Source organism: Poeciliopsis prolifica, unplaced genomic scaffold (genome assembly GCF_027474105.1).
Source record: "Poeciliopsis prolifica strain line A6 unplaced genomic scaffold, Auburn_PproV2 SCAFFOLD007, whole genome shotgun sequence".
Taxonomy (NCBI): Eukaryota; Metazoa; Chordata; class Actinopteri; order Cyprinodontiformes; family Poeciliidae; genus Poeciliopsis; species Poeciliopsis prolifica.
Window position 1 is genome coordinate 13,191,493 of NW_026562382.1, and position 23,987 is coordinate 13,215,479.

The following is a 23,987-nucleotide window of genomic DNA, read 5'->3' on the forward strand; positions in this document are numbered from 1 at the left end:
ACCTCATAACACTGGATTAAGATTTTTTTCATAAGTTGAAACCAGCACAGAGTTATGCATCATGCACAAACCTTCTGTGTCTCAGTATTTTACTTTTGATCCATATCAGAGTTACAGCTACAGCAGGGTTTGGAAACGAAGAATGCTCATGTTTTTTTCTTTAAAAAAAAAGCTGAAAATGAACACAAAAAATATTTCATCATGCTGATTCAGTTGTAAAGTAGTATCTTTTATGGAAAATGAAACATGCTCCTGTTATCTAGGATTGGCCAGTCTTCATCTTCCTGACCTTCCTGTGTCGTTTGACATTTTTTGCTCTTTTAAGCCACTCTGTACACTAGACTTACAACTCTTCAGTTATTTTAGAACTTGTGAACTCTTTCTTGACACATTTATCTTATTATTTCTTTTTTTCTGTCTTAAATTTTTATCAAGAATTCTTCTTGGATTCATTTGATGTTATTTAAATTAATGCCTTTTACTTACATGCCAGGGATCAGTCATGCTTCCATCAGTATTTCTACTTTGAGATGTTATTTTAGACACTCATAAATGATCCTTTAAACTCCACTTGCTCAGTTGATATTATACAAATACTCAGACTAAATTGTCTTCTCGAGTTAATATATTAAAAGTGTTTTTTTTTTTTTTGTAAAGCTGCTAAATATACTGAAAAGTGTGTATATCTGAGACATTTAGCATTCCCTAATCAGAACCTGGATCTGGTACCATGTGGTGCCAGTCTAACCAGCCTGGCAATGTGATCCTGAGACCGTTATACACACCAACACACACAGAGCAGCAAACCTCAGCCGAGCTAATGACTCATCTCTCTCTGTCCCCCTCCCTGTCTCTTTCTCTCTTTTCTCTCTCTGTCTGTTCCTCTATTTGTCTGTCTTTGTCTGTACAGGAGACATCACTCAGAAGGGCTATGAGAAAAAAAGAAGCAAGCTGCTGGCACCTTACATCCCACAGATACAAGGTAAGCGTCACCGGCCTGTTGGATCAATTCTGTCGAGAGAAGATTTGACTTAGCCCCGGCTGCATAAGTGAATAACAGGGAGGATGTGGGGACCAATGAAAGGTGGAAAAATAAAACCTCTTTTAGATATTTTGCTTTCCAAACAGTTTTAAAAATAACATGGAACAGTATGTACTAATAAAGTTTTCATAAAGACGATTTTAACTCAATTATACTTTGCTCCTGCACTCCTGTAAGTCTGCCTGTGATCTTCAGGTCAGAGCCTTGAATATGAAAGCATATGTGAGATTGCAGTTTTTCTGATTAACAATTAGCTTTAAAAAATAGATGGAAAGCTACATCATTTGTAGTCATTTTAATTTTGGCACTTTTGGTGAGTGACATGAATATTTTACAGGACTGTTTGATATGCTATTAAACTGTTGGTGAAAAGCTTATGTCCACTTCATTGACATGAAAGTTATAATAATTCTGTAATTTTAAGTGGTTGCAGAGAACCCACATACTTTCTGTTGCCATCAGCATTTTCTGTAAGATTTTTGACCACTCTTCATGGAGAAATTGATGTAGCTCATGCAAATTGTTTGGCCGGTCTACTTATTCCCAGTATGGTTGAGGTAAAGACCTTTCCAGTAGTTTAAAGACAGCCTGCTTTATTCTAAATCTGTTTTAGTTTTAGATCCTTGTTCTGTTGGAACACTGTTTTAGAAATCTTGTCGTTGATCAGAAGTGAAGTTGAAGAACTTAAACACAGAGTTTTTCTTATTCTACCATATGAACTTTTTGTGATGTACTGCTAAAACCGACAATAAGTCAGACACTTAGCATATTCCTTCTGCCACTATGCTTGTCAGTTCTTATGTTTCAAAACTACATTTTGATTCCTCCAAAGATGCGTCTAGTCAGTGTGGAGAAATAGTTCAATCTTTGCCTTAATAGACCATCAAACCTTTGACCATATTGATCTTGGTTCATATTTACTTTGTGCTAGAAGTTGTTGATTTTTGGAGCAGGGCCTTCATTGCTGCAAAGTGAAAAGGTAATGGTGTCAAAAAATCAGGTAGGCTGTTGTCAAAGACTTGTTCACTGCTACAAAAGACTGTAGATTTATCTGCAACTTACTAATATTTCAAATATTGACAGGAAGGCCTCTCTCAGCTGGTCAAATTGTTCAAAATATTTTAGTTCCTTTGTAGAATTTAGATTTTTTGTTTTATAAATGAATTTAGAGATATGTTTTAACTTAACTCACCCAGCTTTCAAAATCTTAGTTTTTTTTTAGTATGCTTAATAAGTTGCTTTTTTACCCAAAAGAGTTAGTGACTCCTGTCTTAGATGCACAAAAAGTGCAAAATATAAGAATGAAACACATGGAGAGTTTTAGGAGCTTTCAGGCAATAAAAGAAGACATGATAGAAAACATTAGTGGCAAAACATATTATTCTCTCATTACTGACATGAGAGAAAAACATGTGCTTTAGGGTTTTAAACCAGTACTCGTAATACAAATGTTTTTTGGAATAAATTGTACCTAATTTGATGGGTCACAGTCAATATAATGACAGTACTTATATATCAAAGACATGTATTTATCCCTTTTTGGAGGCAGATTCTGCCTGCATTCGAAGTGAATACCAAAAGTTGCCTCTACTCCATCTTCCATTTGCTCCTCATAGTTTTTAGTTCGGCTTGCTCCGACAGGCGTGAGTAGAAACCAGAGTGTACCGTGGGCTTCCAGCGCCAGGCTTTCCACTGGAATTAGCAGGACTGTTATTTAGCTTGGGCGGCTCATTTCCTTCATTCTCCTGATCCATCATTTTTTGTTAGCTTTGTGTGATTCTTTGTTTAATCTTTTTGAGTCCAAAACCAAACGGTTAATTTAAGCCAGTAGCATGTGTCCTGAAACTTTGCACATGGGTTTTGGATTTCTTAAGAAGTTATTTCAGTGCAAAAAATCTGGTTGAGATTTAACAGACAAAGAGTGAGAACTATACAAGATGTTGTGGGCTCCTGAAATCTCAAAAGCTGTTCCCATTTTTCCTTTGATTTATTGTTGTTGTCCTTCAATATTTCAGTAAGTCTTTGTTTTTGTGTCACATTTCTGAAATGTGTCATATATATAATTTGTGTTTTAATGGAATATGAAAAGTTATTTAGAAAAACCTGCATGAAAAACCTGCATGCAGAAACATGCAGATATAGAAACTTACAAACTTTGAAATTCAAAATATTCTAAACAGAACAAAACATTTTAAAACATCTCGAAACATCTTTGCAAAAAATGGATCATCTTAAATAAACTGAAAGATTGCTCTGAAACAAATTATGAACTTTAAAAATCCACAGTTCTTGACTAGATTAAATTTTATAAGTTTTTTGCATATTTGAAAATTAACACCTTCATAAACAGCTATGAAACAGAATCAACTTATGTCCAAAATAATCTTTATTAAGAATAAGATAAAACAAAAATGAAATGATTTTGAAAAAATACAACAAAATAAAGGTAGTAAAATAAGAGCCCTTTATTTGTCCAACTTAAAAAAAATATTTAATTTGCTATACGTCATTAAATGTAAAGTTCATTGTCATATTTGTTTGACATGACAACTTAATAAATTTAATGTATTGACTTGGATAAACCTAACTTGATTACTTGTAGCAAATGTACTAAATTTTTTATAATCATCTGTTTTCTTTTTTCTGTGTATTTCTTACCTTTCAGATTTGGCTTTTTTGGGCGGTCATACATAAATGTTTGAGATCATCAAACTAATTTTAATCAGACAAAAGGAACCTTGGTAAATATAAAAGGCAGTTTGACATTGATCCATAAAATCAGAGACAGCTTTTTGTATTTATTCAAGTTGTCTTGTTTTATGATATTTAAAAAACCTAAACCTTTTAAGAGTGGCTTTAAAGAAAAAAGAGAAGGAATCTGTAAGAAGGCAAACACTTTTCCACAGCACTGCCACTTTCAATATGCACCATTAGAATTTTGCAGAGCTACTAAAGTAGAATTAACTTGATAGCAAATCAAATTATAAGCCTTGCATATTAGATTATTCTTTATGTTTAACCAAATAGGGTCCAGGATGAGTTAGATCTTTATTTACAAAAGCAAAGCTGATTTTCTTTTGATGTTTCCCAATGTAAATAACTCGATGGGAGGGAGCTTTTGTTAGGATGACATGTTCTGCTGACCTCACCAACACACTGGAGGACCTTCCTGTATTTTGCTTTGCAGCTGTGGAACCAAACCACAGTAGGTCAGGACACTGTGTTGTTGCTGACCAATAGAAGTTGGTCAGCAGGTGGTGAGCACGCTTTAAACTTCCTGAGGAAGTGAGCTTGTTGGTGGGGAAACATATTGAAAAATATTTTTCCTTTTGTATGCTTAGGGATGAAAATTTCTTGAATTCCTGGGATTTTTAGATTTGCAATCCTGAAAAAAAAAAATAAAAAAAAAAACAGATGCCTTTATGATTTTTGTTTTAAAGTTTCAAATAGGAATTATAAGGTTGTTTCTAGTACATTGAAGTATGCAACTTTTCAGTAGACAACCACATCCAACAGCATAAAACTTAACTTTCAGAAAAGTCAGATGGAAGTTGATATTATATATTAGTTCAAATTAAATACTAATAATATTTGAGTTGTAAAAACTGTCAGGTGCTTTTCCATTACTCAAAATAACATTGAAGGCCTTGTTTGCATTGATCTCAGGAGTTTTTAATAATCTCCTGCCGCTCTTAGATGTCAATAACTGCTGACAGTACTTTGAGTAAAATTGAATATTTCATGTGATTACTGAGGAATAAGAGCATAAATTTACTTTATGCTTCTCAAGCACGTTTTTAAAGCTGTCACTTTTTACAGTTAGCGACACAAACCGCATTGATTTCATCAATGTAGCTCTTCTTTTGTGACTGCAACTTCTTACTCAATTTTTGTCATAAACCAGTCATATTTGGTATGTAGGAGGTGATACACAGACATGCATCATTATGACTCACAGCAGTAACCAAATGCTGTCTTGAGACAGGTGATATAAATTCATCAGTGTGCGCTGAGAACCAATAAAGGCATCTGCTGTGACCGAGCAGACCCCTGATTGGCTGAGTGTTGTGTTTCTGGGTGGGGTGTTCTGCCCAGCAACCGGGTCTACCGACCGGGCTTGCTTTGTGGACCTGTTTCCCTTCAGGAGATGCAGAGAGACTGTTGTGTGACCGGACTGTCAGAGCGACGAAGGGGCATATATTAATTTGTGAAGGCATACACTGAATGGCAAACACACACTATCGGTCTATAAATGTGTTATGTTTTCAGTGTTGTATCTCATATGTTTAATGCATATTTGACAAAATCAGAAATGTACATTTAATTGAATTATGCAATTAAGCTCTGCTGTGTGTTTGCTGCTGCTATCTGAGAGTCTCTGACTGTGTAGAAATCATTGATCCTCGTTTAGTTACCCCTGAAAAGCCCAGGTGTTAGAAAGCTGGATGGATGGATGGGTGACTGATAGGCCAGCCAGGTAATTCAATATGTTGCAGGCTAAATGGTTTACCAGAAAGCTGCTAATTGTGACTTTTTTTTTTTTATTTAAAGGAAGAGCAACTCTGTGCCGTAAAACAATAGGGGTCACAAAAATGAGCTCGACAATAAGGAAGCAGGGCAGTGATAAAGCCGTTCAGTATCCTAACCGACACTCTGAATCTTATTGAACTTGAGTTGTTCAGCAAAAATTACCAAAAAGTGAAGTCCCTTATGGTAAAAACCTGGCAGAGGCATATCTTACAATACGTGCAAAAGTAGTTTCAGCTTAGGGGGTATACAATGACTTGGGCTGGCTTAATATGGAATAAAGCTTCACTTTTCAGATAATAATTTGTTACAGAAAAGCTCAAATAAAATCCCAGTAAAATACACTGAAGTTCATTGATTCTATTGAGCGTGAAATGATGCAGCGTGTTCAAAGTGTGTGAATACTTTGTGTGGTTCAAAGGAAGAAATGAAGCCAGTAATTGGAAGATTGGTGTTGAAGGTTTTAGGTTTCTTCTCTAATGCTAATTAGTAAATATTTAATGTCTGATCTTTCTTGACACTCTTGTGTCTCCTTTCAGTTACATCTGTGAAACAGGCATTTACTTTATTTGGAAAATTTTGATTCAGTTTTTAAAGCCGTAAGAGAGACTGGTTGAGTCAAATACTTTCTCATTTTCAAATTGATGAATGCAAAGCAAGCAGACGAAGTATTAAAGGATTACATGTATATAATGAAAAATAGATCTGGCTGAAAAAGAATTATCACACTTGATTCCATTAAGGGAACATTCCGGAAATTGATTAATGTACCATTATTCAATTGATGTTTTGTTTCTTTCTGCAAACTTCAGGTCTGTTTTGTCTACAGGCGTAGATCCATCTTTGCAAATTGACAACAGGATCCAGGCCTCCTCCCAAGTTGTTCTTCCAGTTTCCAAACACAACAAGTCCCGGGCTGGCAATGCCCGTGATGAGCGCTTCAGATCTGGTAAAAAAACAGCTCAATCTCTGAAAAACCAAAATGTTGACTGCTTCTTTTCTACAATCACCTGAAACAAACACCGTTCCATAGATCTGCACACAGAGGCTGTCCAAGCTGCTTTGGCAAAGTACAAAGAGAGGAAAATGCCAATGCCCTCGAAGAGACGATCTGTGTTAGTTCAGTCTTCAGTGGAGGCGTGTACCCCACCTGGTGAGTCTCCTTCTCCACTTTCAAACTCCTCATGTTTGAGATCCATGTTCTCACTGAAGCTCCATCAATCCCATGAGCACTGGAGTGTGGGATGGTGACCCTGATTTGCTCTACTGATTAATAAAGATGTTGCCAAGCATTTGCCTCTGGAAAGAAAGTGTGGAGTTTGATGAATGTGTTCATTCTTTGTGACGACAAAGGACTCAGTTCTTGACGTCGTGTTCCCAGGCCGACCTTCCCACATGTGCCGCATCGTGGAGGCGTTATCAGATTTTTAACTTTTTCTCTCAATGTCGACCTTTTGCCTGTTTTTATAACTGTTTGTATTCTGTGGGCCAGTTCATTTGAGTTTTAGATATTTTATTTCCTTTTTACATCTTTCTGGTTTCAAGGCCCTGCTTGGCACTTTCGTATTTCTTCTAATTCTTCAGTGAATAATTTGTGTTTGATTTGTTAACAATGTCTCAAACGCTGCTGTGCCTTTTATTATTGGTGTATGGGTGGAAGGAGAGGGGGAGAGCTGGAGCCTCAAGGCTTAAATTAAAAGAGAGGACATAACAGAGGAGCAAATAACCAGTTGAAGATATTTAACAGTGAAAAGAAAGAGTGAATATCTTCAAAGATTCTTCAACTCTGGGGTTGTTCTCCATTGAGGTATGTGGGTTTGATTAAAAAAACCAAGAGCATACTTTAAGATTAAGGTGTTCTTGACAAGCTGGACAGTATCTCTGAAAGCCGCCTGTCCTCTGTAATGGCCATACAACCTTCCTGTTATCTGTTTTATGTCAGCCTCTCTCGCGCTGTCTCACAGGTGACATGTCTTGAGATCTTGCACTTGGCCACAGTTCATTCTTTGAAAAGCTTTCATGAACTATTATTTCAGCTCTACGGCAGGAATTTCCAAAATATTACAATTTATTGAAAAAATCTTTGTTCTTTGTGAACAGTGAAAGTATAAGAAACAGACAGATGAACGGAAAAGATTGAATGTGTTTGATTTACTTATAGTATAATTTGAGATTCATAAGAAAACATTAGAAAGCTCTAATGGGCCACTTGCTGTTTGATATTAATATTGTAAATATTTCAGCCCAAATCAATTTCTCCTTTGTTTACGTACTGCTGTTGCATCATTGTGCTGTTGTCCAGCTGCATAATCATCTACAGTGACTCTTTTGATAAATTTGGATAATTTCAGCTTCTACATCATTTAATTTCCCATTGGGATGAATTAAGTATTTTTTAAATTAATGTCTATTTTATATCCAATAGCTACACCACACTAACCCTAATTCACTTTGTAAAAATAATTGTGCAGATTATATACATTTCTTCTATATTTAACCAGGTGCATTCAGCTTAAGAAAGATTAAAATGACCTTTGTAAGGAAATTGAATGTTAATATTTGCACATAGCTTCAGTGTTTCTCCTATTTTCTTCAGGTTATGAAGAGGTGCTTTCTCTGGCATTGTTTACCACAAGATGGGGGTTTCACTAGTTTTCTGTTTTTTTGCGGGAAGACATACACCACTGATGCAATAACTGAGGTCTCAGTTATAGTCTGTTTTACCTCCTTTTTTATTGTATGTACTTATGACTGCTTCTACAACCCTGTCTCCCTGACCCAGACACTTTTTCTCTTTACATAATGTTGTCTCCTGGTGATATATATGCCTTCTTCCTTCAGCCTCCCTGTTTCCACTTTAAATGCATTCCCTGACCCTCTCTTTCCCTCCCTCGCTTGCCTAACTCTGTTAAAGTTACTGGAGAGTGAGCGAGAGTAGAGACGGGCAGAGGGATAACAAACAGAATCATAAATGTGAGATAACCCACATGAGCCCTGCGATGGTACAGACATTAAATTGGTTCATTCTAATTCCACCTCCTCCGTCCCTCTTCTGACAGCCTCAACAAAACCAAATATCAGCTTAAAGCAAGCAGCAGCAGTTTTTAATAGTGTCTCTGCTGGTGGACTTGTCTTGTTAATATATTCTGTGGGTGATTAAAAAGAATAACCATCTGAAGTCGTTTTAGGAAAAGAAATATCCATCAGGCATGTGCTGATCACACACAGGGTCGAAATCCGTCTTCTAAATCCTTCTGTTCTCTTAATGCCTGTCTCTCGGTCTCTGTGGGTAGTTTTTGCAATTCACTATGCTTTGTTATGCACAGCGGGTTGAAAATCTTTCATCTAATATTTTAAGATGTTTGAGGGATTTTTGTATTTGTCTTTAAAATCAGTTTCACATTGAAAGAGGAATGGCTGGAAAAACTGGCTTTTCCTTTAAATCTTTTTAAAATCTTTTTTTTTTCTACTGCTTAGTCATCTTGTTGAACTCATGTCTACAGAACATCAGTCAAAATAACCTCTCCTGTTTTTCAATCTATGTGAACCAATTTGAAGCAGAGACGTGTTTGGAAGATGAAAATGAATGTATTCATTCTGAATTATCCTGATGTTGCTTTGAAGGTTTTCCTGTTTATTTTTGATGAGACCAACTGTTCACTGCATCCTCTGAACTGCATTGAAACTGGCTTTGATTGAACTCAACTTTTTTTTTTAAAACTGAACTTATATGCCCTCATGTATTTTTTTCAGAAATGTATTCTATAGCACATTAGTATTGGATTTTTCTTCCAGTTTTTCAATGAGGAAGTAAAACCCATATTTACACTTGTATTTTGGGTAATTTCATCTGAAAGGAGGACCAGGAATGGTGTGACAAATATTAGTTGTGTGAGCTGCTTTTAAAGCAAACAAAATGGGGTCATGAACCACGCTAATCTATGCCATACCAGTGGAAAAAAGGTGTTATGTGAAACACCCAGTGGAAAAAAGGTGTTATGTGAAACACCTTCCTGATATCGAACATGAGTTGTCTTTACTCAGTGACAACATTCACACCAAAGATTGTTTGGTGACCTGGTATTGCTCTCAAACAGGAAAAAAGATTATTCTTAAATGTAGCTATTTGAAATCAGGGACATTTACCTGCTGTGAACTCTGCCCTCTGCACTACATGGAGAGCCAGTGAATCAAATATTTTTGTATTTTTATAAACTTTTTATCTGAAAATTGTAAAATTTCTGCAAAAAGCCAGTTGGCATCCTATTTCATCTTCTTACATTTCCCCCTAGTGACTGCATGGATGATGTGTTTTTTTTTTTCTTCCCTTCTCTTCTGACTCGGCTGTTTTGACCTCTTCAACATAGACACATCCTCAGCGTCAGAAGATGAGGGCTCGCTTCGACGGCAGGGACGCTTAGCCACATCCACGCCCTATCAGGGTCACAGCCACCCAGCAGTCGAGCACTGGTTCAACCGGGTCATCCAGGGCTCGTCCACCTCCTCCTCAGCCTCATCCACCTCATCCCACCCAGGAGGCAGATCTGTCACCAACAGTGCTGCTCACGCTGCCCTCAACGCCAACGCCACTGCGACCGCACTAGCAGACCTAATGGCACACACCCAGCTAGGTCAGTCTCATATCTCAGTGTTTATTTTTGCAGATGCAGCGATACATACATACAGTGATTTGCAAAGTATTGCTTGAACTATAACACATTCAAATTTGTGTTACATTGCTTTGCGCTGTGTAACACAAAGCAACGTTTACACAACAGAGACCAAACATTAAGATTGTGATAATCCATCTTCAAGAACGTCTGTCAGATTTTGGTCTGGACTTCAAGTAGGCCACAAACTCATCCTACTGTAAGTCTGGGTGGATTTTTATGTTGTCCTGCTGGAATGTTGCTACCACTGTTATTCACCATGAAATCAGTGTTTTCACCACACATGTTTAGTATGTAGGTCAGAAAGTGTGAGACTTGCCTGCTTCCCAAAATCCAAATAAAACACCTTCCTATATTCACACTGAAGCCTGGACATAGGGAGAAGTATTGATATGCAAAGCAATGAGTGCACCATTGGATCTTTTCTTGTCCCCGTTTGGTGTTTTCAGTTTATGTTTTTTGGGTTGGTCAGCACTTTTTAAAAACATGTGAAAGGTAAAATCTTCATGTTGAGTTACTGTGCAACAAATGGAGTCAATGGAGCTTAAATCAAATTTTTCAAATTAGTGGCCACTCTCTAACTGTTAGTCAGATGAAGAAGCTCTCTGTCGTATCACAGCCAAATCCAAATCTGCTCGCTCTAGTTGCCATACAGAGCTATTTGATGAGATTCACTATATTTATTGCTATCACTGTTTCATCACAATCTGGTTTCTTCTGACCTCATCTGTGTGCTTGCTGGTGTGATCCTGTGCTCGGCCATGTTCTATCAAGATAGAGCTGTCTTCTCCTGCTCAAGGTTGCTGTAGTCATAAAGCAGCCAGCGTGACTGCTGCTGTTAGAAGCTGTAAATAAATTTCCAATGTTAGCATGCTCCTTCACCCCCTTAAATACTCAGTGTGTGCATCACTCACCTTTCCAGGAGACTCTTACTGCTGATATACCATCATAGGAAGGCAGCAGCTGAAGGTTGTGTGGATGGCAATGCACAAGAAACAGGATTTGTTGGTTTTAAGGCACATCTTGCAAGAGAAATGCTGATGATGCAGTTGTTTTGGACTCATAACCATTGAAACACGCCATCAATTTATTTTCATTCTTATTTTATTATGCCACAACACTTGAAAAAAATGTCTGTTTGATACCTCGGTTCAACCTCAAAACCTTCTTCCCCCCCCAAGTCATTTTATTTTGACCTAATTCATCTACATTTTTTTAGCTATTTTTCCTCACAAGACCACAAGTTATGTGATTTTTATGCAGTGGTTTGCCACACGTACATTTAACAGCTGAAAATTTTCTTCTGGAGACCCCTCACAGAGCCAGAAATATGTAGAAGAGAAACAACAAGAGTCTAATACCACAGTTTGGAAACACGTCATTTTAATCAAAACACTAGGCTCATGACTATTTTCCTAAGTGGAAATATAGGTCAGCAGATAAAAGCATTAAGCTGTGACTTATCAGCATGCACTTTTGCTACAGTAAATAGTTCTAAAGACTTGCTGCTATGTTTGGATGTTGTCTCTTCCCTCCTCATCTTCCACACATATTTCTCTGCGGTCTGGTGGAAAATACCAACAAGAGGCCTGGAGCCAATCCCGCAGCCACGTGTATTCCCACATGCCAACCCTGTGGATCATCTCTAAGATGTTTCATGACTGCTGTGCATATGTGGGGGAAATGAAAGTTTTAAAGATGTAGCACTTACACAGGGATGTGGAACCAGATCACAAACTGTATATTTAAATGGCCTCGTCTACTAATTATTAACATTTTCTAGAAACAGTAGCAATTAGTCGTATTAATCATTTTAAATAGATAATATTGGGTTCATATATTGAAGTAAAAGAATGTTGATGTTAGCCAACTTGCAAAATGTATTGGAATTTCTTTATTAGCAATAAGCTTAGGCTATGTTAATGTCCACAAACATGTGATTTTAGGTATTTCTTCCCACTATTTATACCTGGCAGGGAAATGTTAATAAAATAAATAAAATAAAATAAAATGGGAAGTCTGTGTGAGAGACAAAAGTAAATATCCCAAACCTTTATTTCATTTTAATGTAAATGCATCACAAAACATGCTGTTGATCTGTTTGCAGCTCAAAAAATAAGCAGTTTTATGTTTTGATGCCTTTTGTTGATGCATAAAAAGATTTTTCAAGATTTGATGAAGAAAAAATTTGCCTATTTAAATTTCTGACTGCTTGGTGCATCACAAATTACGAAGACAAAGAGTTTGTTCAGAAATGGAGGTCCTTTGTTGAATGAATGCTAAACTTGAATATATTCAAAAGAGTCATTTGAACATTGAATGTTCATGTTTTCTGATCAGCCTAAATGTTCAGTTAAACAATCCTTCAATAAAGCTATCATCCTCTCCTGTTCTGTGGAATCGCATCTGAAAATGAATCATCATTACGGCCTCGAGGTTCTGTCAAAACACTAATATGTCAGGACAGAGTGCTTCATAATGGCAGCCCAAAGTACAAGCCGACCTTTTAACCCCAGACACCCCACTCGTCACAGATAACCACTCAGCACCCCCCGATGTGACGGGGTTGTCCGAGCGCTCCTCGATTCACCTGGAGCGGCCCCAGGTGGGCTCGGTGCGAGGCGTTTCCCGCAGCTACAACCACCATGCCAGCATGATGGAGACCGCAGATGGTGAGTTTCCTCCTCCTCAGCCTCACTTGCACACACAGAGCTTTTCCTCCCTGCTGTCTGTCCCTCTGTCCAGACCTCTATCCGTCGACTTTTCTGACAGGCACAACTGACCGCGCAAGCTGACCCATTCACTTTGTCATGGTAACAGCCTCTCCAATCCCTCTGGAAAACTCACAGCAATTTTATCTGCAAATATTGCTACTAATAACTCAGCAGAGGTAATTATGATTATTAGAGGAAGGAAATAATTTCTTTTGAAACAAACAATTAAGGGATTTTGAGCAAAATCTTTGTCAATCGAAACTGAGTAAGTGCTTTAAATAGAAAATTATAACTTAATAAAAGAGTAGCTAATTATTCGTGCTACTGTTGTATGTACTAATCACTGTTACTGTGCATCTTTTGATGTGCTGATTAAATAAGCAAATTTTGCAAAAGCATTCATACCCTTTTAGGTTTTCTACATTTGCTCACATTTTATCATTTTTTTATACAGCACTTTAGTGCAGTTTTAAACCTTTTTTAAAAGTGCTGCTTGGTGCATTCAATTTTGTTTTATGTGATAGACAAACACACAGGAGAGTATAATTGTGAAGTGAAAAAAAATAAAGGAATGATTTCCTGATCATATTCATATTTTTGTGATTCAAAAACTGAAAAGTGTGGCATGCATTCAGCACCCCTGAGTTATTGTTTTACAGAGCCACTTTTTCCTGCAGTTACAACTACAATATATTTGTGGTGAGTTTGTACCAACCAGCTTTACTAATCTAGATACAGAATTTTTGCTCATTCTTCTTTGCAGTCAGATTGGACAGAGAACATCTGTTCAAATGAAGTTTTACAATTTGGTACATATTCTCAAGTGGATTTAGGTTAAAATTATTTTTTATTCCCGCTTTGCAATTCTCCACTAATTTGTGATGGTCTGTCATGTTAGATCTCATTAAAATGCATTAATGTTGTGTTTGTAATTTGACAAAGTGTTAAAACACTCATGGTTTATTGACACTTTCTCAAAGCACTTAAAGGTATAACTCTGTTACAAACAGAGGATGGTGACTGTTTGTGTAATGGATAGAATATATGTGTTTATTAGCAAGCAACATACATAATGCTATTGCAGTGTTTTTAGGATTCATATCAATAATATGTAACAAACGGTACCCGTCTTAAAAAAAGCGAGAAAAATTAAAGTAAAACAATGTTTTCTTCAGAAAATGACAAGCCTGTCATATAGTAAAAATGGATCCATCATCCTCTTGTCATTCCTTTCTTCTTTCTGTTAGTCATTCATCAACATTTTAATAACATGACTGTACCGATGCAGACTACCTGCTAAAACATACTAAACATCACTTCACCCACCCGGTGCTCTGCAGTGAAGGTAGCTGTTCTATGAGTGCATTTATAAGATGTATTCATTGCCATGTTTTCTCCTGTTGTTAGCTACAGTCTGACCTCTGCAAGGCAGCCAGTAGATTTCTCACACATTCAAGCACAGAAGCTTGGTCGGATTGTTTCACTGACACTTTGATACGTTTCTCCTCCAGGCTGTGAGTGGGGAAGGGACGGATCCCTGACTTTAATCGATGGTATTTATAATTGTTCCTCCAGTTCTGTGGCAGGCTGGTGTTTGAGCACTAAGCTGCTTGTGTATTTGTGTGTGTGTGTGTATGCGTGATTTTGTGGTTCTGCCTTTGCCTCTGCTGTTAGGCTGCCGCATTGCTTTGCAAAAGTATTTGAAAAGCTGACGTGTGGAATACAGCGTGCTCGCTTGACTGTGTTTTCAGCCTCGTCTAACCCAGCTGATTTCTGTAGAAGACGAAGGATAAACAGATGTAACTGGTCATCTGGCCTTGTGAATATTTAACATACTGGCATTCTGATTTCTTCGCTCAGAGTGATAAAGCTCAGAGCCGTCTTTCTCACTGCAATGTGTGACACCAGCCGGCTACCCTGTAGCTCTACAGATGCTTCAGCGATGGCGGCTGTCAGTCACTGCTTGCATCTTAAAACTCAATCATTAGCCACACATTGAGTTCAGTCTTTCTGCACCCCTGGTTAGGGTTTGTAACAAGTCTAAATTTAAATAAATGCTTTATTGCATTAGAACAATTTGAAACTGAAAATGTATTCAGTGAGAAAATGAAATAAAAAAAAAAATTAAATGTGGCACAATTATTGGTATTCAAATATTTTCTTTTCAATTATACTTTCAAGTTGACTTTTAGGAATGTCTTACTTATCAATAGCTTTCAGTGGTTCTTTGATTTAAATATGACATCTGACCAGTTTCTGTTGGATGAGGACCGATATTTATGTTTCTTCTACACACAGTGAGCAGGATGGCAAGGGAGGTAAATAAAATATTGCAGCTGTCCTTCACAGAAAGGTATTAAAGAACATCCTCTTTGGATCACCAAGTCTCCTCCAGGTGTTGCCTATATGTCAAATGGTTGTTTGGAAGTGAAACCTTTTTTTATCCTACCATGCCAAATGTAAACATGTGGCGCTTTCTTAATTCTACTCGAAGCATTTTTTTAGACATATTAGACTAATGGTGTGTCATCTTTATTCTCAGAAATTGGATTTTTCAGTTGTCAGCCATAAGTAAAGTTTCTACAAGTAAAAATGCTGACAAAGAAAGTCTCTGAGCGGTCTCTAGTTCTACATACAGTACATTGTTATGCCCAATCAACGGATATTGCTGAATATGCTTAGCATCAAAACAAACAGCATATCTTTGTGTTTTTCCAACTCGCAACTAGAACAGGCTTAACTTGAGTGTGACGTCATTCAGAGATCATAGCTCTGACTGGAAATAAATGCTAAACAAATGGATTGGCCTGAAACAATCTCTTTAGTCCAAATGTTTGAAGAACGGGTGTGTTTTTTATATGTGTTCAGCTTTCTAGTAGAAAATACTAAAAATAGCTGTGAAATATTAAATTATTTTATTAATTCATGCTCTTAGTTTCAGTTGAAACCTTAATAAACATCTACAAATTGGAACAACACTGCATTTTAATTACAACCTGGGGCATCATGATCTCAGTATAATTATATCCATGACTGAAAATGGTTTACACATCAAATGCACCGACACAAATCAGACGTCTGCCGTATGAATATACTGTGAAAATTAGAAAACCTAACTGCATCAACAAATATGGGGAAAATGAAACTATGCATTTATGAGCCATTTTTGTGTCAGAAGTGGTTGGAACAGTCTTGTGGCTCAGACCCGCAGACACATTCAGGACCTTGAAATATTTCTGACAGATGGAAGTTACACATGTTGGTTTATTTGGGTTTGTTAGCAATAATTGAAATATAGCAGAACACAGTTGTTATACCTTAAATGTACCTTTGTGTTCATTAGTCTATGCAATAAAAAGTTTCTGTTGAAAGATGTCACTTTTTTCTTTTTACTTTAAGCCAAAACCAGTCTTTGAGGCATAAATTACCAAAGTCATATACAGATTAATTATAGTGCTTTAATAGATGGGTCATGGTTGGCTTTGATATTAGTGATCAGGGCTCATTAATTGGTGAGATTTATGTCCCGTGAGCATCAGGTCTTCCTAATTGGCCAATCAGGGGCTGCTGACCCCCACACATTAACTCCCAGTACATCTGTGCCCACATAAGGAGGCAGCATCTGTCTCACTCAAGGCTTTTATTATAAGATAGATGCAGCACGCTGCGTACAGCTGTGGCTTTCAGCTCCCTTGGCTGTCTGGAATGTCTAGCAAAGCCCCCCTTTTCATAATTTAAGGGTGAAATTAAATGGTGAATATATTGTCTGATAAATCTAGTATGAGACCAAGCAATACTTGAAGAAAATCTAACAGGACATCACTCCTCATTTGTATTCAGTCTGTTGTCTCTGTGCTTTGTCTGCTTTTATTTGATTTTAAAGTGTTGTGTGTACCGTATGAAAAGCATACATTCATATTTATTTATGCACATTCAAACTAATGATCTACTGATTGTGATCTGTTTTGCTGTGTGTGATAAGGACAGCTTTGTAGACATTTTATAATTTACATGCCACAGAGAGGACACCGTTGTTACTAGGCAGCAGGAGGTGGCGCACTGTTTTTACATTTATTTTTTTTTATGAGGTTTACTTATATTTTTAGAGAGTCCTGGCTGAATGTTTGACCTCCAGGTGTCGATTCCTCTGTTTTGTTGTCATGCTGTAGTGTGACAGCTCATTGTCCTCTAAATTGCACCACACCACCAGGCTGACCTTTTCCCCTATCTATGCTCTTCTCATTGCTTCATCAATCTGCACATCCCACCACTGCAACATCCCTCCTTGTTTATGTATTTCATGCTCGTTTCCCGTCACATTTCTGCTTTGCCTTGTTTACGTCTACCCTCGCTTCTTGCCTCTCACTCCCTTCAAACTCATTTTATAGGTGTTCCTGTCAACAGTCGTGTCTCCAACAAAATCCAGCAGCTGCTCAATACATTAAAGAGACCAAAGCGTCCACCATTACGTGAATTCTTTGTTGACGACTTCGAGGAGCTTTTAGATGGTAAGATAACCTAAAAGTAATTGTTTTCGCTACTAACCAAATCTTAAGAGGCTATTATTTCCAACCTATTAATCTGATTCTTGACCTATAATTCTTAGTCAAGCTTTACATCTCTTGTCCAAGCAGTTAGCTCACTTAAGGTTTTTTTTTTGTGTTCTTTTTTTTTCCCATTATGCTTCCCTGAAATTATATCCTTCAGATCTTTTAGAAAAACTTAATCTCCTGGACTGTTTGTTGTATTCATTCCCACCACCATTCAGAACCAATTACTCTTAGAAGCTTGTTTCTCCTATAATTGCTGCTTGCAGAAATATTTAAAATGCATAACTACATTTTAAAAAAATCTAGTACAGATCATATAAAAATGCAGCCAAAGTCATGAAAGAGTGATAATATTGTGTTTGTAACGACAAATTGGAACATTGGTGCATAAAAGAATGTCCACAATGGACATAAACGTGGTGGGAGTATATCAAAGCTCATGGAGTGAAGATTTATATTATACTATTTCCAGTGAGGAGAGCGAAGTGAAGACACATTTTGGCTTTGAGCAATTGCTTGGAGAGCTAACAAACTAGCATCCTATGGTCTGATTTAAAAGCATTCTGTTGTAAACACAGTTAAACTGCAATTCATCACAGAAGCTAGTGACAACTTGCTACAAAACTGTAATACTTAGCACTAAAATCCAGGTAGCATTCAAATAGACAGGTTCTATTTCTGACCAAACTCTGCTTTTATCTAAACAGGGATGCATAAGCACATTAGCATTAAAAACTGTCATCTACATAACTGATGTTTTGTAGTCAAACTGCAGCTGCCTTAAAATGCACTCTTCTTCACAGAACAGTAGATTTTGCAGCTGAAGCTATTGTGGCAAAAACAGCAGGGGGATCATCTACAGAGAAAGGGTATTAATTTAACACTCTCTGTACTAAATATCAATGCTAAATATCAGCAGGTTTTTAGTATTGATTGAGACCACAAAACATAAAACCTGCTGTCAAAGAAGGCATATGGTTTTAGAAACCTTATGCCCACATATAGCTCTTCTTGGCCGTTTACTCCCTGCTCGAGCTAAATAGTTGTGGCATGAACCATCTTGTCACCCTCCATCAAGTTTGCATTGTCCTTTCCCTTAAATCAAAGATTTCAGTTGTTTTTTAATTGTTTTTGTTGGCTGAGGAGGAATCCATCTGCTCCACTTGTTTACTTCCACAAAGATCTTTAACATTTCCTCCAGAGATTATCTTTTGTGCAAACTTCATTATTTTTCTGTGTTGCCAATAAGCGAGAATGGATTCATTCGACATATTCCTGTCATGGAAATAATTACTCCTCTGGTTATCATTAGAAATTTTCAGACAGTGCCATTTCAGACCAAATGTTGTAGTGGCTTTCTGCTTTACTGGCTGTAATAAAAAGGCTCCATTTGGTAAAATGTATGTGTATTCTTCGATAAAACAAGGGAGATGGCTAATTGACTTGTTGATGCTTACTGACAATGTTTTTTGTTTTTTTTTATTCTGAAACATGATATATAATCTTTAAAAATATGAACTGCAGAGCAGTTTAAAATGTGGAATTACTGAAATATAATGTACAGAATAATCAAGCATTTTAACAATCTTGGCTTTCTTTCCTTCACAAAACTGCATTTGGAAGGTTCAGGTTAGCAACTAAGAGCTAACATGTTCACAATTGTAGATTCTGGGGCAAATTTCTGTTTTATAAATATGTTTTATAAGATAAAAGGTTGCAAGTTTAAGGGTGACCCAGGAAAAGTACCTAGATTGCTGGAAAAGGTTTCTAAAATAGTCATGCCTTAAAAATCTCAAAATTGAGCACTTTCAGTTTTTGACCTTATTTGCAGTTGAGATCACTCAGCATGAAGGATTTATTAGGCAAGAAATAAGTGAACACAGACGACCAGCCCAGTCCATCTATTTCCTACATTCCTGGCATGGTGATTTGGGTGGTCCTCTGCCACCTTGAATAAACATTGTCTAGATGAAAATCTGTCTGGAGCAGCAACTCATCAGCAGGTATTTGTAAGGGCTGGCTGGTTCTGGCACAGATGGTGTGGTGATCTGCTTCCTGTGAACAGAAAAAACACACAGATGTAAAACTGAACACATTTTATTCCAAACAAAATTGTTTTATCTGGCAAGAATCTTCACCTTCAAGCTCTGCTTAAAAGCTCTGACTTGCCAGTAAGATTGAATTTAACTGGTATTATTATTTCCTCCCCCAAGTAGTTAAACCTTTGAGAGGTAAAAAAAAAAAAATGGTTGTGAAAACTTCTCATCCTCCATTTCCTTCACACATTGTCGTTTAATCCCATCTGTTTCTGTGTCACTTTCTCCTAACATGGTTGTTAGATTTGAAAACAGCTCAGGGCCTAGTTCTGCTCTGATACTCAGAATACCTACTAATCCACCCTCTCAGAAAGATGCTCTTTCCTCTGTTTTTAGTCCAGCAGCCAGATCCCAACCAGCCCAGGCCAGAGGGCCAGCAGATGAGCCCCCTGGAGGGAGAGCCTCTAGGGTTGGTCACCAACTGGCCTCCTTCTCTGCCAGCAGTCCTGCAAAGGTGGGGCACCACTCATCCAAAGAGCCCCTGTCTGACAGCACTCGACAACGCCGGCAAACCCGTCTACACACTCACTTATGGTAGGCATGACCCTCTGGAGAACGAGCCCAGCAATGGAGCAAAGAATATAAAACTGCTATCAGCTCTTCTTACGAAAATATACTTTGCATGTATTTGATGGTGTGGATTAATTTGTGCAGGTAAACTTTGGACCCGCAGTCAGAAACTGGCCTACACTTTGCTAAACAAGCTGAGCAGCAGAAATGAGCCTTTGCTAATGCCTGGAGACAGAGTAAGTCATGAGATCCAGCTGTGTGCTCATTTCTGAAAAGATGCAAAGCTATTTATCCAATCACATCCACTTGAAATAACTAATGCATTTGATGAGCATAAAATTCTCAAAATGCCATGGGTAATCTTTGCTGGAATCGTTTAAACGTTTCAGAATCAATAAACCTCCAAAGTGAGTGTGCTGTTGAAAAGATAGCATTTCTGGGGTTTATGCAGGAATAAATGCCAAACCTCGCATAAACATTGGTTTGGTGTTTCTTCTATTTCCAATCTTTATGTTTAACTAAGCACATCGACTGATAACCAAAACCTAATATTTATCATAGCTTTTTGATGTTAGCTCCTTCTCAAGGAGGGAAAACAGGTCATTTTAATAAATTGATACAATACAAATGAAATGTCAGTGCTTTACAGTGCCTTGCAAAAGTATTCACACCCCTTTACATTTCTCACATTTTGTGATATGACAGCCTCAGACCTGAGCAGGTTATTGACCAAGGCAGAGTAGTTTATGAATGTTACATGGAAAAAAAAAAGCTAGACATGTTTCTTTTTTTAATACAAATTTTAAAAGTGCTGCATTTGTGCTAGTCTAACAAATTTCCAGTAAATAAATTGAAATTCATGTCTGTAATGTGACAAACCTTGTCTACCATGAATACTTTTGAAAGGCATTGTGGGACTCAAGCCCTAATGTTTCCATGTTTTCAACATCTTGTTTGCCTCTCCACCAGGTTGCGCTCGTTTTCCCCAACAATGACCCCGTGATGTTTATGGTGGCCTTCTACGGCTGCCTCCTGGCAGAGCTGGTACCTGTGCCTATTGAAGTCCCGCTGACCAGAAAGGTAAAGCGAAATACAAACAAAACCTCTTCAGTTTGTGTATTTACACATCAGCACTGACCCCTGCTGGACATAAATAAGCTCAGATGTGCACTACCCTGCAGTTACAATATTTAACGGGAATCATTTCTGTTTTATTTGGTTATTAAAGACGGCTAGAGAGCATGTAGTTTATAGTTATGTGTCATTATCTCACCACAGCAGCAACGCAGTGTCTGACATGTTTGCTTACAGATCACCATAATGTGATGCCACTTTAGCACACTCCTCAGCACATACCTTGCTAAATTCATCCACATTAGCTACGCTGGATGAATAGTAATTGATGTTCTTGATTGCCTTTATGAGCATGCTGTTGGCACACACTGTGCTGTAATCAATAAAAGGTGCGTGGGGTGAAAAGAAGAGTAATTATAGTCAAAATATTAGATCACAGACCAACTGTTCTCAGGAGTCAAAACCTCATTGGCTCATTTTGACAACACCAATCAGTCTTCCTCCTCTCTTTGTCTCCCTCAGTCATTTCTCTCTTTGTCTCTCTTTTCTTCTATTTTTCTTCTCTCCCTTGGTCTCCCAGTTTTTTACCGCCTCTGAGCTGTGTAGTTTTCCCAGTATGACTCTTGCGCTAAGATAATTTGCTGATCTAAGATGAGCGTGTTACATCAGGGGCTTTGTTTTATCTTTTTTATAGCAGTTGGCTGTCACTCAGTTTTCTTCCTTCCCTACATTCAGGGACATTCGGTGTTCTAATTAATGCATGCAGTGTTGTATAACGGTATTCATAATCTTTGAACCTTTTATTTTTTTTGCCACAAATTTTAATATGCTGTTGGGTGACTGTTTGATGGACCAACACAAAGGGGGAAGGACAAGAGTATGTTGCACTTGTACTCAGGCAGCCTGAGTCAATCCTCTAGATGTAGCAGCATGATACTTTACAATTAGAACGCAGATCTTCTGTGGTTTTCTCTACTAACTTTGCTAAACTTTTTCCTCATTCTTCTTTGCAAAATAAAAGCTCGGTGAAATTAGCTTTCTCAATGAATCTGTTTTTTTTGGGGGGGGGGGATTTTACAATGCTGGTTGTTTTCTAATGTTCTCAAAAAAGAAAATCTGGGACCTTCATAAACAGCTGCATTTATACTAATATAAAATTACAAACAGTTAATGATAGTACTGCAAAGGGGGCTCATGATTACTGCAAACCACTTTTTGTTTTATTATTTGCATTTGTTTATTTTTGTTAAATTTGCTAATTATTATTTTGTGTTGGCCTCACATAAAATCCCATTAAACTGCATCAAAATAGTTAAAATGTGCTTTATTTGTTCAAATGTGGGCTGCATTGACTATCTTCATATTTTATGGCTAGGATAGCCAAAGCTTTCTTTTAGAAACCAATTCTCACTTTTCTATCCCAGGATGCAGGCAGTCAGCAGATTGGCTTTCTGTTGGGCAGCTGTGGGGTCACGCTGGCACTGACCACTGATGCTTGTCAGAAAGGCCTGCCCAAAGCACAAACAGGGGAGGTTGTCACTTTCAAAGGTGCGACTTTAGTTTGTTTTTGTTTCTACTTGCTTTGCGGCATTAGTTTCATTTTGCTGGAAAGGATTTTTGTGTCTCTGTCTTTGCAGGCTGGCCACGGCTGCTTTGGTTCGTGACAGATGGGAAGCATGTTGTGAAGCCTCCAAAAGACTGGCACCCGCCAGTACGGGAAGCCAGCAATGACATCGCTTATGTAGAAGTAAGTGCAGTTCAACAACATAATGCAATAATTGCATTATGAAAAAAAGATGTCTTATGTGTCATTTTACAAATTTAGTGTACTATTTACATTTTCACATTTTTTTGCTAATTAAAATTGTTAAGCTGACATGCTTTTTAAATTTCAACACATTTCTATTAATTTGTGTTTTCTTTGCTTCCTCAATTCAGTATAAAACAAGCAAAGAGGGAAGCACCATGGGAATAACTGTGTCCCATTCAGCCATGCTGGCTCACTGTCAGGCCCTCACACAGGCCTGCGGCTACACAGAAGGTGGGGAGGACTCTGCTCACTATGAGTTATTGGTCCTTTATCATTTATTCATTACTGAAACATGGATATTTTAGGAGGAGAGACAAGTATACCGACAACCAGCTTAAGTAATTCTGATTATGTTGAAGGTAAATATTGTGAAAAATAAATTACTGTTGGAAAGGAATTGGCTGTGTCTGCTCTCCTTTTCCTTAAAGACACAACAGGTCAGGTATAACAGATTATCTTCACTGAATACATATTTCATTATATATTTGGTATCATAAAACTCCTCCTTTCACATACCCTCTGTGGTGTAATTACGGTTTGATTTATGCTGCTTTCAGCTGGTTGTGTTTCAGTCTGTTAGACCTGCATCAGGTCTGCTTGAAAAGAACAAGAACACAAAGCACTTCCTTTCTTCCAGTGTCCCAGTTTTGCTCTAAATAACTCTGAACTGCACTGGTAGCTTAAAGTCACTCTCCAGATTTGTTTCTAAAAGTTAATTTCCTTAACTTGTTTGGCTCTCTTCGTCTTCAATAACATTCTTTTTGTTTTTGAATGCAACTGAAGACCGAGCATGTTGGATGAAATGTCGTAAATATTGTTTATCCACATAATTTAGACTTAGCGCTTTCTGATCTTTTTGGTTGGTAGGTGAAACTATCACGAATGTTCTGGACTTTAAACGCGAAGCAGGATTATGGCATGGTGTCCTCACGGTAAGTTTTTTTTTTACCATGTCTTGTAAAGACACTAAAGTATATATGGAGGTGCAGCCCAA

General features: G+C 37.5%; 1 protein-coding gene across 12 annotated transcripts in view; it reads left to right on the forward strand.

Moving 5' to 3' along the window:
- Nucleotides 1–23,987, forward strand: part of dip2a (disco-interacting protein 2 homolog A) — an 83,273-nt gene that overhangs the window by 45,508 nt on the left and 13,778 nt on the right. For 4 of the 12 annotated variants that reach the window (XM_055031334.1, XM_055031338.1, XM_055031337.1 and 1 more), the window contains exons 2-15: nt 911–982; nt 6,399–6,518; nt 6,603–6,722; nt 9,937–10,200; nt 12,774–12,911; nt 14,465–14,506; nt 17,342–17,461; nt 19,936–20,133; nt 20,254–20,345; nt 21,079–21,189; nt 22,608–22,731; nt 22,821–22,930; nt 23,122–23,224; nt 23,861–23,925. In XM_055031334.1, the coding sequence (XP_054887309.1) occupies nt 911–982; nt 6,399–6,518; nt 6,603–6,722; nt 9,937–10,200; nt 12,774–12,911; nt 14,465–14,506; nt 17,342–17,461; nt 19,936–20,133; nt 20,254–20,345; nt 21,079–21,189; nt 22,608–22,731; nt 22,821–22,930; nt 23,122–23,224; nt 23,861–23,925 (1,679 nt within the window). The remainder of the gene's footprint in view (nt 1–910; nt 983–6,398; nt 6,519–6,602; nt 6,723–9,936; nt 10,201–12,773; nt 12,912–14,464; nt 14,507–17,341; nt 17,462–19,935; nt 20,134–20,253; nt 20,346–21,078; nt 21,190–22,607; nt 22,732–22,820; nt 22,931–23,121; nt 23,225–23,860; nt 23,926–23,987) is intronic. The other 8 variants (XM_055031340.1, XM_055031342.1, XM_055031341.1 and 5 more) reach the window with 4 other exon arrangements.